This window comes from Ochotona princeps, chromosome 4, assembly GCF_030435755.1.
Source record: "Ochotona princeps isolate mOchPri1 chromosome 4, mOchPri1.hap1, whole genome shotgun sequence".
Classification (NCBI taxonomy): domain Eukaryota; kingdom Metazoa; phylum Chordata; class Mammalia; order Lagomorpha; family Ochotonidae; genus Ochotona; species Ochotona princeps.
In genome coordinates, this window is record NC_080835.1 from 95,875,661 (window position 1) to 95,891,358 (window position 15,698).

Consider the following 15,698-nt stretch of genomic DNA (forward strand, 5'->3'; position numbering starts at 1 on the left):
TCCTGTGTCTGTGAATCTGTGGGTAAAGCAAAAAGGGTTCCATGAGGGGACAGCCAGGCTCTTCCAACAGCACCTTGTCTGCAGGTGTGAGGGACTTGCTGGAGTCTCTGAGAATAGCCATACCCAGACCTTCAGAAAGATCATTTATGAGCACCAGCAACACACTGACAGAGTGGAGGACAGTGATGCCGTGTGTCAACACGACTTCCAGCAAGAACAGGGCTGAAGGAGATGCAGGATGTCTGTGACAGCACTGTCCTTGTTTCCACATCCTTTCTCCTTCATTAGAGACTTCCCTCTGCAGTAAAACTCGAGGCTGAGACCTGTCTGTTGCTGGCCACAATGCACATTAGACTAGTGAGAAGGAAATCCAAATTTGGTTTCTAGAGCTAAACTAAGAAAGCGTCGTCCAGGAGAGTTCACTCACTGTCCTCTCACAGAACACACTGTACCTAAGAGGACAGAGGGTTCTGTCTGTGGGGAGGGAGCTAACACACACCCATGCTGCCGCCCCTGAGCCCACTAATGTCTCAGACAGCTGACTTCTGCTGGTTTCACTTGCATCATCATATTCTGCAAAATTATGGACAGCTGAGAAATACAGTCTTTTGTTTCTAGGCTGTATGTTCCAACATAAGACTCACCATCCTTAGTCCATACCTCAGTGCTGCTTGCCTTGCAGTTTTCTTTGTTGCTGGATGAGTAATTTCAAGTTCTGTCTTTTTGACCCTGCTCACAATTTGACTCTCAGAGGGTGCAGTCCACACTTGATACTGGTATATCCTGGAATCATTTCTGAGCTAGCTGCAAATGAGAACCTAGGAACTGTCTTCAAATAGTCATGACTGCCAGAGAAAAATCTCTCTTCTTATTACCAAACTTATCACTTCTTAAAAACAGATGATTTATGTGTTTCAATATAATGTATTTCATCACAATCAGAGTAGAATCTTATGCCATCTTGTCCTCAGAGAACAGATAATGGTTCTCAGAGGAAGTAGGGAGGCAGTGTAGTACCCCAGGGTGTAACCAGTGTTTAGGTCCCAGGTCAGACAATATTTGACATAAGTTTTCCCTTCTCTCAAGGGCACATCTCCCTCAGCGGGGCCAAAGTTAAAATCCCACCCCCTCCTGTCGAGATCTCTACAGGGAAATCTCGTGTTCCAGTTCTCTTTCTCTTTCTTCCTGCATCTTAAATTCCCAGAGCATCTACCTTGCTGGTTACATGTTTAGTTATTGGTAATTTTTCAAGTATTCTGGGGATTCAGCCCAGGGTTCTTGTCCATATTGCCTATGCTGAAATCAGACCATGGTTTACATCCTTCCTAAAGTGTTGACTTCTAAGATCTTCTGGAAGCATCTACCTCAATATTTGGCCCAGCATTATAATTTTATTCTGTTTCATGATCTAAATGTAAAATAATTTTTCTTTGCTTAAGCTTTTCAAGACAATCTTTATGGCATAATAAGCACATCAGGTTCATGAAAAGATGTTCAATATTATTCATCATTAGGGATAATGAACTTAACAGCTTAAGGTTTCTTATAGCCTATTGACAGGAGTAAATTATTTTTCTATTTACAAACTGCTAGATTCTCTTCATCAGTAAATAATCAAAATAACGATGTCTCCTCATATTTATTAGATGAAAGCTTATCAAAATGCTAGAAAGCATTGTGGAGATGGAATTGCATAAAATGAAATTGTATAACATGAAAGAATATAGAATTGTAGAATTTAAAATCAGAATCACGTCCTCTTTAATACACTTAACGTAAACATTGCTACACATCACTTATTACAAATCTATGCAACATTTACTTTATCTATTGAGAGAGGTTGATAATAATTGCTGACTGGAAGTCCTAAAGAGAATTGTCTCTGCCCAGGACTGCTCTAGAAACACTGTACTTTGACAAAAACGTGTGAGTTTCATTCAATGAGACCCCTTCTAAAGCAGGAAGAAATTTCCCACATACTACTTTTGCCCTTCCTTGTCAGCATTTTGTTAAGATAAATTCATTAAGATAGAGCTCCAATCTTAGGGATTTTTAAAAATCCTTATTTATTTGCAAAGCCTCACATAAATACATACCAACAGGTTGAAAACACACGCTTAAAAACTTTTACAAAATTAGCACATTATCACTACATGTTTGAGAAATCTCCACACTACTTTGCACCGTGTCTGCACTAATTCACACTCTTGCCAACAGTGCATAAAGTTCTTCTTTGTCCCCATCCTCTCCAGCACTTGTTCCTCTCTGTCTCGGGACGGGGTGAGGTAAAGTCCCATTGTGGCTTCACGTTCCCTGGTGGCTGATGTTTCTCAGCACCTTTTCATGTATTTCTTGTCCATTTGTATTTTTTTTTTTTGATGATTGCCGTTAGATCCTTTTGTGAATTTGTTTCAGTTGCTGATACAGTCTGAATAGTAATCCATTGTTGGATAAGAAAATTACAAGGCCATTTGTGAGTGTGTGTGTGTGTGTGTGTGTGTGTGTTTGCTTGTTTGTTTGTAATTTCTCCCATTCTGCCTGGTAGCTTTTCATTCTATTGATGATTTCCTTTGCTGTGCCAAAACTTCTGAATTTGAATTAAAGCAGTTGCTTGAATTCATATTCTTGTTTTCTGGGTCATACTTGAGATGTCATCACCTACATCAATGTCTTGAATCTTTTCTTCACACTTTATTCGAGTAACCTCACAGTTTCAAGTCTTAGTTTCAGGTCTTTGGGCCATCTTGATTTGATTTTTGAATATGGTGAGTGGAACGGATTTAATTTTTTATATCATGCATCAAAATGTACCAGAATTTATGGTTATATATTGTTTGGTTCTTTTATCACTAAGCAATGAAAAATAATGCCTAGAGTTTATTAAAGGGAACACTTATCAAGACATTAGAAAGGATCATGGAAATCAAATTGTGCAATAAGAAAATGTATAATATGGAATAGTGTGATATGGAGTTATAGAATGTGAAATTATTGAAGGGATTATCTTTTGTCCAATGTAGTCTAGCCACTTTTGTCAAAACTAAGTCGGCTCGGTTATTACTTTCTGGGCTCTCTATTCTGTTCTTTTCATCTATCTAATAAATTTTGTGGCAGGATAATACTGCTTTAATTGCTACAGATGAGTATTATACTTCAAGTTAGATTGTGTGATGCCTCCAGCTTTAGATTTAATTTTATTTTTCCCTTGCATAGATTTGGCTATGTGACTCTGAGGATCATTTTTCACATTCCATAACAATGTCTCTGCTATTTTGATAGGGATTGCACTAAATCTGTAAATTGACTTAGTATTATAGATGTTTTAATTTTATTAATTCTTTCAACCCATAACTACAAAAATAGCTTTCCATTGTTTTATTGGATGATTACTTCCATAAAGTTTTCTTTATAGATATTGTCCATTTCTTTCATTAAATTTATTCCTAAACATCTGAATTTTGTGGCTATGGTGAACTGTGTTTCTCATGCTAACTTTATCACCAGCATATATAAAGGTGCTCTATTTGTAGGCTTATTTTGCAACTTTATGCATACAGAATTGCCTTATGAATTAACGAATTCTTTAGACCTTTCTATATACAACATCTTGTCACCTGTAAGCATAGATATTTTGACTTACTAATTTCCAATTTTGCTACCCTCGATTTCTTTCTTCTCACAAGCTTCTTTTGCTAATATTTCTAACAGAATTGAATAACGGTGGTGAAAATGAACAACCTTGTCATGTGCCAGATCTGAAGGGAAATGCTTTAGTGTTTCACTCTGCAGTATACTAGCTGTGGGTTTTTCATATATAGCCCTTATGATTTTGAGGTATGTACCTTTCAATCTGTGGAGGGTCTTTATCCTGATGGAGTTATTGAGATGATCAGACAATTTTATTCTCCACTCTTCTGTGTAATTTGTGATCGTTATGATTTGTGAATGCTGAGCCACCATTGCCTTTCTGGGATAAACCCCACTTTATGTGATGTATCACCTTTACAATAAGGATTTAGATTTTGTTTGCTATTGTTATCTTGAGCATTTTTGCATTTATGCTCACCAAGGATATAGAGCAGAAGTTTTGTTTTCATGTTACCCCTTTGGTTTTGCAATCAAAGTGATGCTAGCCTCATAAAAGTTTCACAGAGTTCCTCCCTGTTCAATATTATGTAATAATTTGAAACTTGTTAGAGCTGTCTCATGTTTAAATATATTATAGAATTCAGTAGCAAAGCACACAGGTCCTAGGCTCTGGAAAATGAGAAAGTGTTTGTTTATTTTTGAAGATTTATTTATTTGTTTAGGGGTGTCAGTTACAGAGAGAGAGAGAGAAAGTAAGAGAAAAGAGAGTCTTCCATTCACTATTTCACTCCACCAGAGGAAAACAACATCCAGAGCCAAATCAGACTGAGACCAGGTGCCAGGAGCTTCATCTGGGTCTGCCTCACCGGCAGCAAGGCCTAAACAGTTGGCCCGTTTTCCATTGCTTCTCACAGGCCAATAGCAGGAAGCTGAATCAGAGGTGAAACATATAGGACAAGAACCACTGCTAAAATAAGATGCTCTTCTCACAGACAGTTACTTTACCCACTACAAAGCAATGCCAGGCTTGATGGGAAAGCTTCTGTTTTAGTTACTTTTTAAATCTTGTGGCTTTTTGTGGACCTGTTAGGTTTTTTCCTTGATTTTTAAAGATATTTATGTATTATTTATTACAAAGGCAAACTTACAGAGAGAAGGAAAGATTGAGTGAACGATCCTCCCTTTTCTGGTTCACTCCCCAAACGGCCCCAACACCCAGGCTGAGCAAAACCAAACCTCAGAGCCAGCACTGTCCACACTCATTTCCAATGTGGTTTTACTAGCCTACACTCCCACCAACGCTGAAGCAGGGTACCTTTACCCCCAAATCCATGACAGCAGGTGTTGTTAGTAGAGTTCTGAATATAGGCCAAACTCAGTGGAGTTCGGTGGAACCTCCAAGTGGTTTTTTTGTTTGTGTTTTCTGGATAGCTATGGAGCCTAACATAAGTGCAGAGATTCAAAGAGCTAATCCTTTGAATAAATCAACAAAATCAATTTCCCCCTAGCCCAACTAATGAAAACGAAAAAGGAGGCAGGAGATAAGAATCAATAGGATCAGAGATGAAAAAGGAAAGATAACAGCAGATATCTTGAACATACATAAAATATTGAAAAACCATTACAAGCAACTATATGCCAAGAGATCAGAAGACCTAAAAGAAATAAATAGATCTGGGGACACAAACAATCTAACAAAATTGAATCATGACACAATTAGTAATATAAATAGACCAAGCAAAGACATAGATTAAATCAGTAATTAAATCCCTCCAAACCAAGAACGCCCTGGACCAGATGGTTTCACTGTAGAATTCAATGATGTGTTTCAAGAACTTAAGCCAGTCTTCCACAAGCTATTCCAAACAGAAGAAAGGGAGGAAATCTTTCCAAACTTGTTCTATGAAGCCAATATCACCTTAGCACCAAAAGTAGATAGAGATACAACAGAAAAAGACAGCTACAGACTCATATCCCTGATGAACATATACACAAAATTCCTCAAAAAAGAAAAAAGAACCCTGACCAACAGGATCCAAGCACATCAGGCCGATCATTCACCCGGACCAGGTGGGATCTATCCCTGGCATGCAGGGATGGCTTAATATACACAGATCAATAAATCTAGTACACCACATCAATAGATTAAAAAATAAAGAATATTTGATGATCTCAATACATGCAGAAAAGGCTGCTAGTTTTGATCATATCTGACATTGTTTTAAAATGTATACTATGGGGCCCGGCGGTGTGGCCTAGCGGCTAAAGTCCTCGCCTTGAACACGCTGGGATCCCATATGGGTGCCGGTTCTAATCCGGGCAACTCCACTTCCCATCCAGCTCCCTGCTTGTGGCCTGGGAGAGCAGTCGAGGATGGCCCAAAGCCTTGGGACCCTGCACCCATGTGGGAGAACTGGAAGAAGTTCCTGGATCCTGGCTTTGGATCGGTATAGCACTGGCCATTGTGCTCACTTGGGGAGTGAATCATCAACGGAAGATCTTTCTCTCTGTCTCTCCTCTTCCCTGTATATCTGGCTTTCCAATAAAACAAAATAAATCTTTTAAAAAAAATGCATAGTATGGGAATGAAATGTATATTTTCATCTGATTATTATTTTTAAACATTGGCTATATTTCAGTAGAACCATGGGTTTTACTCTTTACTTGTTGGACTGTTATTTAGAGGAACATTAAGTCTTGGACTGAAATTTAAATAAGATATGACATACCTCAGATTTAGAAAGAAAAAGACAAGAAAAATCAAAGGGCAAAGAGAGAGGAATGGAGGTAGGGACAGAGGGAAAGCAAGGGAAATATCATCATGTTTTGTAAAGATTTATATTTTTATTTGAAAGGCAGATCAAAAAAAAAGAAGGAGAGCTAGAGTGAGATCTTCCTTCCACTTGTTCACTCTCCCAATGAGTAAAAAGGCCACAGCTGAGCTGATTTGAAGGCAGGTGCCAGAGATTCTTTTAAGTCTGTCACATTTACAGAGTCCAAAGGCTGAGTCATCCTCCACTGCTTTCCCATGCCTTAAAAAGGAAGCTGAGGGCCCGGCGGCCTGGCCAAGTGTCTGAAGTCCTCACCTTGAACACGCTGAGATCCCATATGGGCGCCGATTCTAGTCCCGGCAGCTCCACTTCCCATCCAGCTCCCTGCTTGTGGCCTGGGAAAGCAGTCGAGGACAGCCCAAAGCCTGGGACCCTGCACCCGTGTGGGAGACCTGGAAGAGGTTCCTGGTTCCCGGCTTTGGATCGGCGCAACACCAGCCATTGTGGTCACTTGGGGAGTGAATAGACACACGGAAGATCTTCCTCTCTGTCGCTCCTCCTCTCTGTATATCTGACTTTGCAATAAAAAATAATAAATAAATCTTAAGAAAATTAAAGAAAGGAAGCTGGATCAGAAGAGGAGCAGCCAGGACATGAACCAGCACCCGTATGAGATGCCAGGCACATGCAAGCAAAGGCACCTTGAGCTCCAGTTGCAGCTCCCTATATAATACTCCTGGGATTGTAGTTAGGAACTATACTGCATCTTTCTCTTTGTGTTAACAAGTAAAAAAGAACAGAAACAACAACCAATTATTAACCATCAAACCCCCAAGTTGAATACAACTGGTGACTCAAAACCAACTGCATTCTCCTCCCTAATTACAATTCTATTTGGTTATTGTTCTTGGTGATGTTCCTGTCTCCATTCTGGTTCTGTTGCCAACATCATGAGCATGTCTCAGCATCAGGCCCATCACCTCCAAAGTGGAAACTAGGATTCCTCCCCGTCTGAACTCTAGTCCTTCCTAAAGAAGCACAGAGATGGACAGATAGGACAATGCAGTGGAAACTCCACCCAGAAACAGCTAGAACACCTGTACATGTCACTACTGATCTTGCAATTTCAGTTGCATTCAAAAAGTGTCAATAAGAAACAGAAACAGTAAAAGAGAAATCCTGCTTCCACCACCAAGGAAGCTAGAAGACTCTGCAGTGAGAAAGTAAAATGTTATCACACTGGGATATTGACCTTTAAAGATGTGTTTTTTACGCGAGATAATGCTACGTATGAATAGTTTATTCAACTAGTGATCAGTTGAATTAACATTGAAATGTTCCAGCAGTCTAGAGCAAAAATGTCTGTTCCAGACTAGAGGGAAAATATTGTATCAGAATGAAACAAGGAAGTTATGCCAATAGAAACAGTTCCATGAGTCACATAACTCTGTGACACACATTTTAGAAACCAGGTATGTCACATGCTTTACGCGACACCGCAAAGATACTGAATTTATGTGTAAGTGATACTGAATTTATGTGTAAGTGTGTGTGTGTCTGTGTGTGTGTGTGTGTGTGCGTTTCTTCTGTCCTTTTTTCTATTTCGTTTCTTTTATTTACTTATTTTTAAATTTTTTACTTCCCCTGTCCCATCCTCAAATCCCCTCCCCCTCACCGAATTCCCCTATATATATTATAGCATAGTTCTTCATAAACAGTCACATGTTCACCATTGCAGGCATGGACAATGGCAGAGTCCAGCATCCTATTGCCAGGATACAGCTAATAGTTTCATTAGTAGTACATCTTTGATCTGCAAGTAGGGAGGCACACTGCACTGCATCCTCACATCTGGACACGATGGTCTCCATTACAGTCACCACACATCCCGCTTTAATGAAAAAGCCACAGTAAAAAATCAACAAGAGGAGGAAAAACAGAAATTTACAACACCATGAATTTCTCAAGAGGTTTTGATAGTTTAACAGTCCTGAATTGCTGAAGAACCCACCACTCCAATCATGATGAAATCTCTCCCGAATCCACTGGCTGCTATAGTCCACCTTAGTGTCTCTGCCCAGACCTTCACTGCCAATGTTTTGCTGGGGTAGTTGATCAACTTGTTCTGTCCTCTACCATGGTAGCAGGTGTCCTCTGGAGGCTCCGATGTACTGCCATATCCTCCATGTACATTTGGATATGCTGTCCTCTGCTCCATCTGAGCCACCAAGAAGGCTCAGCTCTGACACATTGCAATCCAAAGTCAGACCATGGAACCTGCAATTCTCTCCATGGTTAGGGTTCTGAGTCCAACAGTTCAGTTGTTAGGGAATCACCCAAGAAACCTCACTGAGGCCATCCCAGACCTGATTCATGTGTGTGTTTACCAATACAGGGTCCGGCACAGTCTGTCATCCAAATCAGCTTATGTACACACTGATAGTTGCAATTGCTGAATCAGTTCTGTCTCCAACCCCGAGTTGGAGCCCAGTCCAGTCCTGCCAACCACATTCTCAGCCTTCACATAAACCAGTGGGAGCTGCAGTCTAGTCGAAGCGACCCACAAAAACCCCCACCAAGCCCACCCCTACCCTGGTTCCTGTGCTTGCCAGTACATACAGCAAATGGTCCAATCTGTCCCACATCCCATTCAGCTCTCATACATGTTAATGGATATTGAAGACCAGTTTGTCCCAATCAGCCCCACTATCCAGTCCACACTGGTGCCAGCAGATGCCACCATCTATCTAAGCCATGCCTGCACCTGACAAGATTTGGCCCCATGCCAGCATCTGCCAACTGATGCTACGGCAAAGCACAAGCAATCCACACCGACACTGGCTTATGCATGTACCAGAAGGTACGGTCAGCCCAGCCTGGATTTTCCCTGATCCAGCTCACATGTAGGTCTTCGAACGAAACCCTGCTTGGCCTGGTCTGCCCCAATTCCAGCTCTCATGTTCACCAGTGGGAGTAGTGGCCCAGCAGGGGGCCTTCGCAGCCCCCTCACTGGGGCTATCCCCACCACTCCCCATGTTTCACATGTGCTAGTTTGCTGTTGCAACCCAGTCTGGCACAGCCCCCTCATCTTGGCATTTGCCAGAGGGTGTTGTAACCTGGCCAGGCAAGGCCCAACCCCAATTCCAACTCATCAAAATGAAAAAATTGGAGTGCATTCTGTTGAGTACAATATATTAGACATGCAAAGACAAATACCACTTAGTGAATCTTAGATATGAGAGCTAAAATGTGAAAAGAAAGAAAAAAATACAGAAAAAAATGTTCATGTGTGTCAGGATTGTTGCAAATATAATTGTTCAGATTTTTCATCGCTTTGTCAAGCAAATAAATAAAAATAACATAACTGAAATAGCTGATACAGTTATAATAAACCTTGATTTTGTAAAATTTATGCTGTCAGTGAAATGTATATTTTCAATTTGATTATTATTTATAGCTATTGCCTATTTTCCTGCAGAACCATGGTTATTACTCTCTCCTTGTTGAACTGTTATTTAATGCAGCATTAGGTCTTTGACTATGATAGAAATGAAAATATAGCAAATATAAAAATAAAATATAAAAATAAAATCTATGATATTTAAGATAGAAAGAAAATGTAAAAATATATTATAAATATAAAAATAAAGATAAAAGAAAAGATATTAAAATGTATTTGTGATAAAATTTTAAAATATCAAATGTAAAAAGAAAGCGAAGACAGAACAGCAAAGAAAGAGGAATGGAGGGAGGGAGAGAAGAATGAAGGAAGGCAAGTATTCCATATACTTTTTTTTTATTAGATTTATTCATTTTATTACAGCCAGATATACAGAGAAGAGGAGAGACAGAGAGAAAGATCTTCCGTCCGATGATTCACTCCCCAAGTGAGCCGCAACGGGCCGATGCACGCCGATCCAATGCCGGGAACCAGGAACCTCTTCCGGGTCTCCCACACGGGTGCAGGGTCCCAATGCATTGGGCCGTCCCCGACTGCCTTCCCAGGCCACAAGCAGGGAGCTGGATGGGAAGTGGAGCTGCTGGGATTAGAACCAGCGACCATATGGGATCCTGGTGCTTTCAAAGCGAGGACTTTAGCCGCTAGGCCACGCCGCCGGGCCCTACATATACTTTTTTAAAAGATTTTTTTTATTTGAAAGGCAGATCTACAGATAGGGAGAGACAGAGAAAGGGAGATCTTCCATCCACTGATTCACACCCTAGATGGCCACAAAGGCCACCGCTGGGCTTTTCCAAAGCTAGGAAACAAAAGTTTCAAGGTCTCCCACATGGTTGTAGGATGCTAAGGACTTGCTCCATTCTCTGCGGCTTTCCCAGGACTTAGGCAGGGAGCTGGATCAGAAGTGGAGCAACCAGAACTTGAACTACCACTCATGTAAGATCTGCGCTTGCAGCAGAAGATAAACATGTTGAACCACCATGCCTGTGCCCATCATACACTTAGAATTATATTTAGGAATTACATTACATCATTCTATTCCATTAAAAATAAGCAAGTAATAACAACATAGTACCCACTATCTAACCTATAAATCAAAAAGGCTAGTAACGCCAAACCAACCGCATTCAGCTCCCTAATTATGGTCCTATTCTTTGTTTCTGTCTCCATTCTGGTCCTGCTGCAATCATGAACATGTCTGAATATCAGGCCCAAAACCTACCAAATGGGAATTAGGATTCCAGTCCCGTATTCCATTCCTATGAAGTAAAACCATTGATTCCACACTGAAGGGAAAATATATCAAATGGAAACCCAGAAATTATGCCAATAGGCAATTTTCATGAATACCTGTACCATGTAACACGAATGTTGGAGAACAAATATGTCACATGTAACTCCACAGATTCTCAAGAAATTGCTAGAAAATATAGAGGAAGATAAGTTCATTTTGTGCAAAACAGTTTTGAAATCCCTTTACGTTTTTACACTAAATGCATTTTCATGAACTTTTGGAAAACCCCTCACACTGCAGTAGAAACGTGTATATTGCATCTTTCTTTTACCATGGTTATACATGTTCATGAGTTATAGCACATTAACACAAACTCACAGTGCTGCAGTGTGTGTGGAGTGTGTGTGTGAGTGTGTTTGTGCGCTCTTGGTCATTCCTTTTATGAAAAGGGAAAAAATAAGTTGAGAAAACAGTAATTGCTGACGCATGCAGAATTCAGCCTAGCTTTCTGTTGAGGTCTGACTGGAGCCAGTAAATGTTTACGAAAATATGAATTCAGAGTCAAAAATGGATCCCATCACATGCAAATGGAGTTAGGTCATGAATTCATAAACACAAAACCGGAAGCCTAGGTGAGCTTGTGCGTGCGTGTATGCGTGTGTAGGTACATAACTGCTAGCAAGGCGGCAGTAAAGGGGAGTGGATAATGTGGATTGTGGAGATGATTTTGAGTAGGCCAGGGATGTACCTTTCTAATTTCCTTCCGTTTCTTGATGTCATCAGCCCTTACCCAGACTACACTCATGCCAAGCTAGTCCTAAAAACAACGGCATCCTGTTAAGAGAAAGTATGCAATAAAAAAATTCAGAATGTAGTCAGTAATTTTATTTCTGGCTCTAACCTATAGAAACATTTTGTGTAAACAACACAACAATCCCAAAGTTTCACAGTGATTTACAAACACAGCCGTCCAGGCACACAGACATATTATTTGACTCAAAACTAAAGGATTGCTCTATGCTGCTCATGTCTCACATTTTACTTAGGTCCTCTAATAGGCCCCTCCTTGAAAACAGCTGAAATGGATACATAGAGCTTACCTGATCTGAACTGACATCAGCTTAATCACCTCTGTGAAAACTTAGTCACATTTTACATTTGCAACCTTTTTGTAATTCCACAATAATATGAAACAATGTTGTCTCCTTAATAGGAAGTATATTTTTGGATGAAACATATTTCATCTATATTCTGAGACTCATCAAAGGAAAGAAATGCTACCCACACTGTAGGCTGCCTCAACTCCTGACACAATATGTAAGCTGTGGATGCATATTGAGACCCCATCCTGCCAGAATAGGAAGTCTGCCATGCCAGCATTGCATAGGAGTGCCATTTCTGCTCCCAGGTGCCTCATTCCCAATGCAGCATCCAGGTAATGGCCAAAACAGAACACTCCAGAATCCTGTCCTGGTTGGGAATAGCACCAGACAAGGGAATATAAAGATCCTGGACATGCATTCAATCATTCCACAAAGTAAATATACATCAAAGTATCAGATTCTATACTTAAAATGACCCCGTTACTTAACAAGATGATCAATAAAACATTTTAATTTAAAAAACAATAAATATATTTGAAAATAAAATACAAGTCAAACTACATATTTTGTTAGATGTACAAAACCTCATCTTTGTAGATACACTTAATCTCTACTTTTTTAAGATTTACATTTTTTGTAAATTGATAGACTAAAATGGAGGGACACGGCAAGTAAGACAGGGAGACATTCTACCCTACAGTTCGCTTCCCACACAGAAAAGTCAGGACCAGTTCCAGGTCAAAATATGAGCCTGAAGTCCATCAAGAATCCCCACATGAATTGGTGAGCCTTAAAACATGTGCAATTATATGCTTCCTCACCATTTCTGTATGAGCAAGCATTACTGTAACAGAAGAGCAAGGATTTGAAACAACACACAATATGGGATGCCACTGGCACAGGTGGTCCCGCTGGGCTACAATACTGGCCCTGATCAAAGCATTCTACTCAACGTTTTTCTCAAAGCAAGTTTAACATCTTGGTTCCTCAAACTGTAAACCAAGGGATTCATCATAGGAACCACATTTGTATAAAACACAGAAGAAATTTTACTTTCATCCATAGTTTCAGCAGAGGAGGGCTGGAGATACATAGTTGCACCTGATCCAAAAAACAAACACACAGCAATTATGTGGGAACTGCAGGTGCTGAAGGCTTTGGATCTGCCCTTGGCAGAGCTGACCTGGAGGATATTCGAGAGAATAAAGCCATAGGAGATGAAGATGGATGTGCTGGGCACAATGACATTGATACTCACCACAATGAAAACCACCAACTCATTGACATATGTGCTGGTGCAGGAGAGCTGCAGCACCGGGAGGAGGTCACAGAAATAGTGATTGATGGTGTTTGCATCACAAAAGGTCAGTCTCAGCATGCAGCCAGTATGAGCCATGGCTCCAGAAAAGGCCATCACGTACGAACCAAGCATAAGACTCCAACACACGTTAGGGGACATGGCTATTGTGTAGAGAAGTGGTTTGCAGATGGCCACATAGCGATCATAGGCCATTGATGTCAACACATAACACTCAGAAATGCCAAAAAACAGGAAAAAGTAGAGCTGCACCATGCACCCCACATATGATATAATATTCTTCTCTGATGTGAAGTTCATCAACATTTTAGGTGTGAAGACAGAAGAATAGCAGAGATCCACTAAGGACAAATTGAAGAGGAAGAAGTACATGGGGGTGTGAAGGTGTGAGTTCAGCCCAATTAGAGTCACCAAGCTCAAATTTCCCAACACAGTGACCATGTACATGAGCAGAAACAGGAAGAACAGGGGGAGCTGGAGCTCTGGCCGGTCTGTTAATCCTTTCAGGATGAACTCTGTCACAACTGAGCCATTTCCAGGAGCCATTCCTGTGTTTGTGAATCTGTGGGTAAAGCATAAAGGGTTCCATGAGGGGACAGCCAGGCTCTTCTAATGATACCTTGTCCATGCCTTGCCATCCAGTGTGAATGGCATGCTGGAGTCTCTGAGAGTAACCCCACCCCAACCCACTATGTGCTCTGTTATAACCGCAACCTGAAACTTTATGAACACCACCATTTACCTCACAGAGTGGAGGGCAATGGTACAGTTACAATCATGACTTATGGGAGAAACAGGAATAAAAGAGATACAGGATATTGTAGGACAGAATCATGTTTGTCTCAGTATTCTTTCTTCCTACACTTGAGCACTCCCTTCAACTATAAAAGTTCAAATGGAAGCCTTTGCCATCTGATGACTTGTCATCTCAAGTGCAGATTAGAATAGTATGGTGGGAATCAACGCAATTTTTTCAAGATCTAAACTAAGGAAGCATAGTCAGAGAGAGGTTAAATTACTGTTCTGTTCATTGAGAAGGTCACTATGGAAAGAACAAAGGCTTCCATCCATGGAGAGAAAACTTACAGTATGCATTCTACAAATGTCTCTAAAACGTCCCTACCACCCATGGGACATATTCTTCTCATCACTTTCAGATTGCTCAACGTGGGAAAAAAAAACAGGAAAATATCAAAGCTTTGATCCCAGTCTTTCATGTCACAAGAAGCATTAATTCTCGTGCGATTTGTAAATTCATCATGTTTTTTCCTTACCTCTGCTTTTCTGTCAGGTGGCTTACTCCTGTGTTCTTAGAAGAGCAACTTCAAGTTCAAAGTGTTAAACTCATTCAGCTCCTCTGTTTTCTCATGATGTGCCGGAAATATTTTGGAACTACTCATCATAACATGTGCTTGTGAATTCTCATGGTTTCTAGCACCAAAGAAAAACAGACTTTACTATCTTCTATAGTTACCACTGAATAAAACACACTTGGCTTATGTCTGTCTAATTATATAATGTACTTGGTCATGATCAGAATACAGTATAGCTCAGTGTCCTCCTCAGAAGACAGGTTCTGGGTGTTAGAAGGAAATTAGAAGATTGTATTTATATCCCAGAGTATGATAGTCTTAAATTCCTAAGGGACTTAATAACTAATTTATGTTTGCATATCTCCCAGTGGATTATGCATCTCTCATAAATTTACAAAATTAAACTCCTATCCAGGTTTCTACAGGGAAATCTATTGCTTGCATTTTTTCCACACCTAGAATTTTAATTCCCACAGGTCCTTCCACATTCATTTTTTTAAATCTGAAAGTTACCCATGGTTGCAGTGTTTCACCTCCAATGCACTGACCCCAAGCTGTCACCAAAATCACTTTTAATGGCCTGCATCCCTACAAACCCTCAAATACCAACCTAAGTGCCTCGCTCAATCTTTTCAAGCATTTTTATTGATCAGAAACACAAAATAATTTGATATTCTTAATTTTGTCAAGAGTTTACTGATGCAAAGTCTAGTTGGCACAAGTGAGTGAAACCCAAACATCATTAATCATTAGGAAGAAACTGTTTTACATCATAGTGGATCCTCCTTGAGGCCAACAAGGATTTTAAAAACTCCTCTACTTTTAATTCTTATTTTTATCACAGAGCAATAACAAGCAATATTTGAACAAGTTTTATAAAGACAATACCTGGCAATAAATTCAAAAAGTTT

At 40.2% G+C, this 15,698-nt stretch overlaps 1 protein-coding gene across 1 annotated transcript; it reads right to left on the reverse strand.

The window, feature by feature from the left end:
- Window positions 1–13,090: 13,090 nt before the first annotated feature.
- Window positions 13,091–14,020, reverse strand: LOC131480109 (olfactory receptor 8B3-like). The gene has a single exon (XM_058662558.1). The coding sequence runs from the start codon at window positions 14,018–14,020 to the stop codon at window positions 13,091–13,093; it is 930 nt and encodes a 309-aa protein (XP_058518541.1).
- Window positions 14,021–15,698: the final 1,678 nt, after the last annotated feature.

Bases quoted from the DNA above. Each gene is read 5' to 3' on its own strand.
- LOC131480109 (XM_058662558.1), bottom strand. From the start codon at position 14,020: ATGGCTCCTGGAAATGGCTCAGTTGTGACAGAGTTCATCCTGAAAGGA.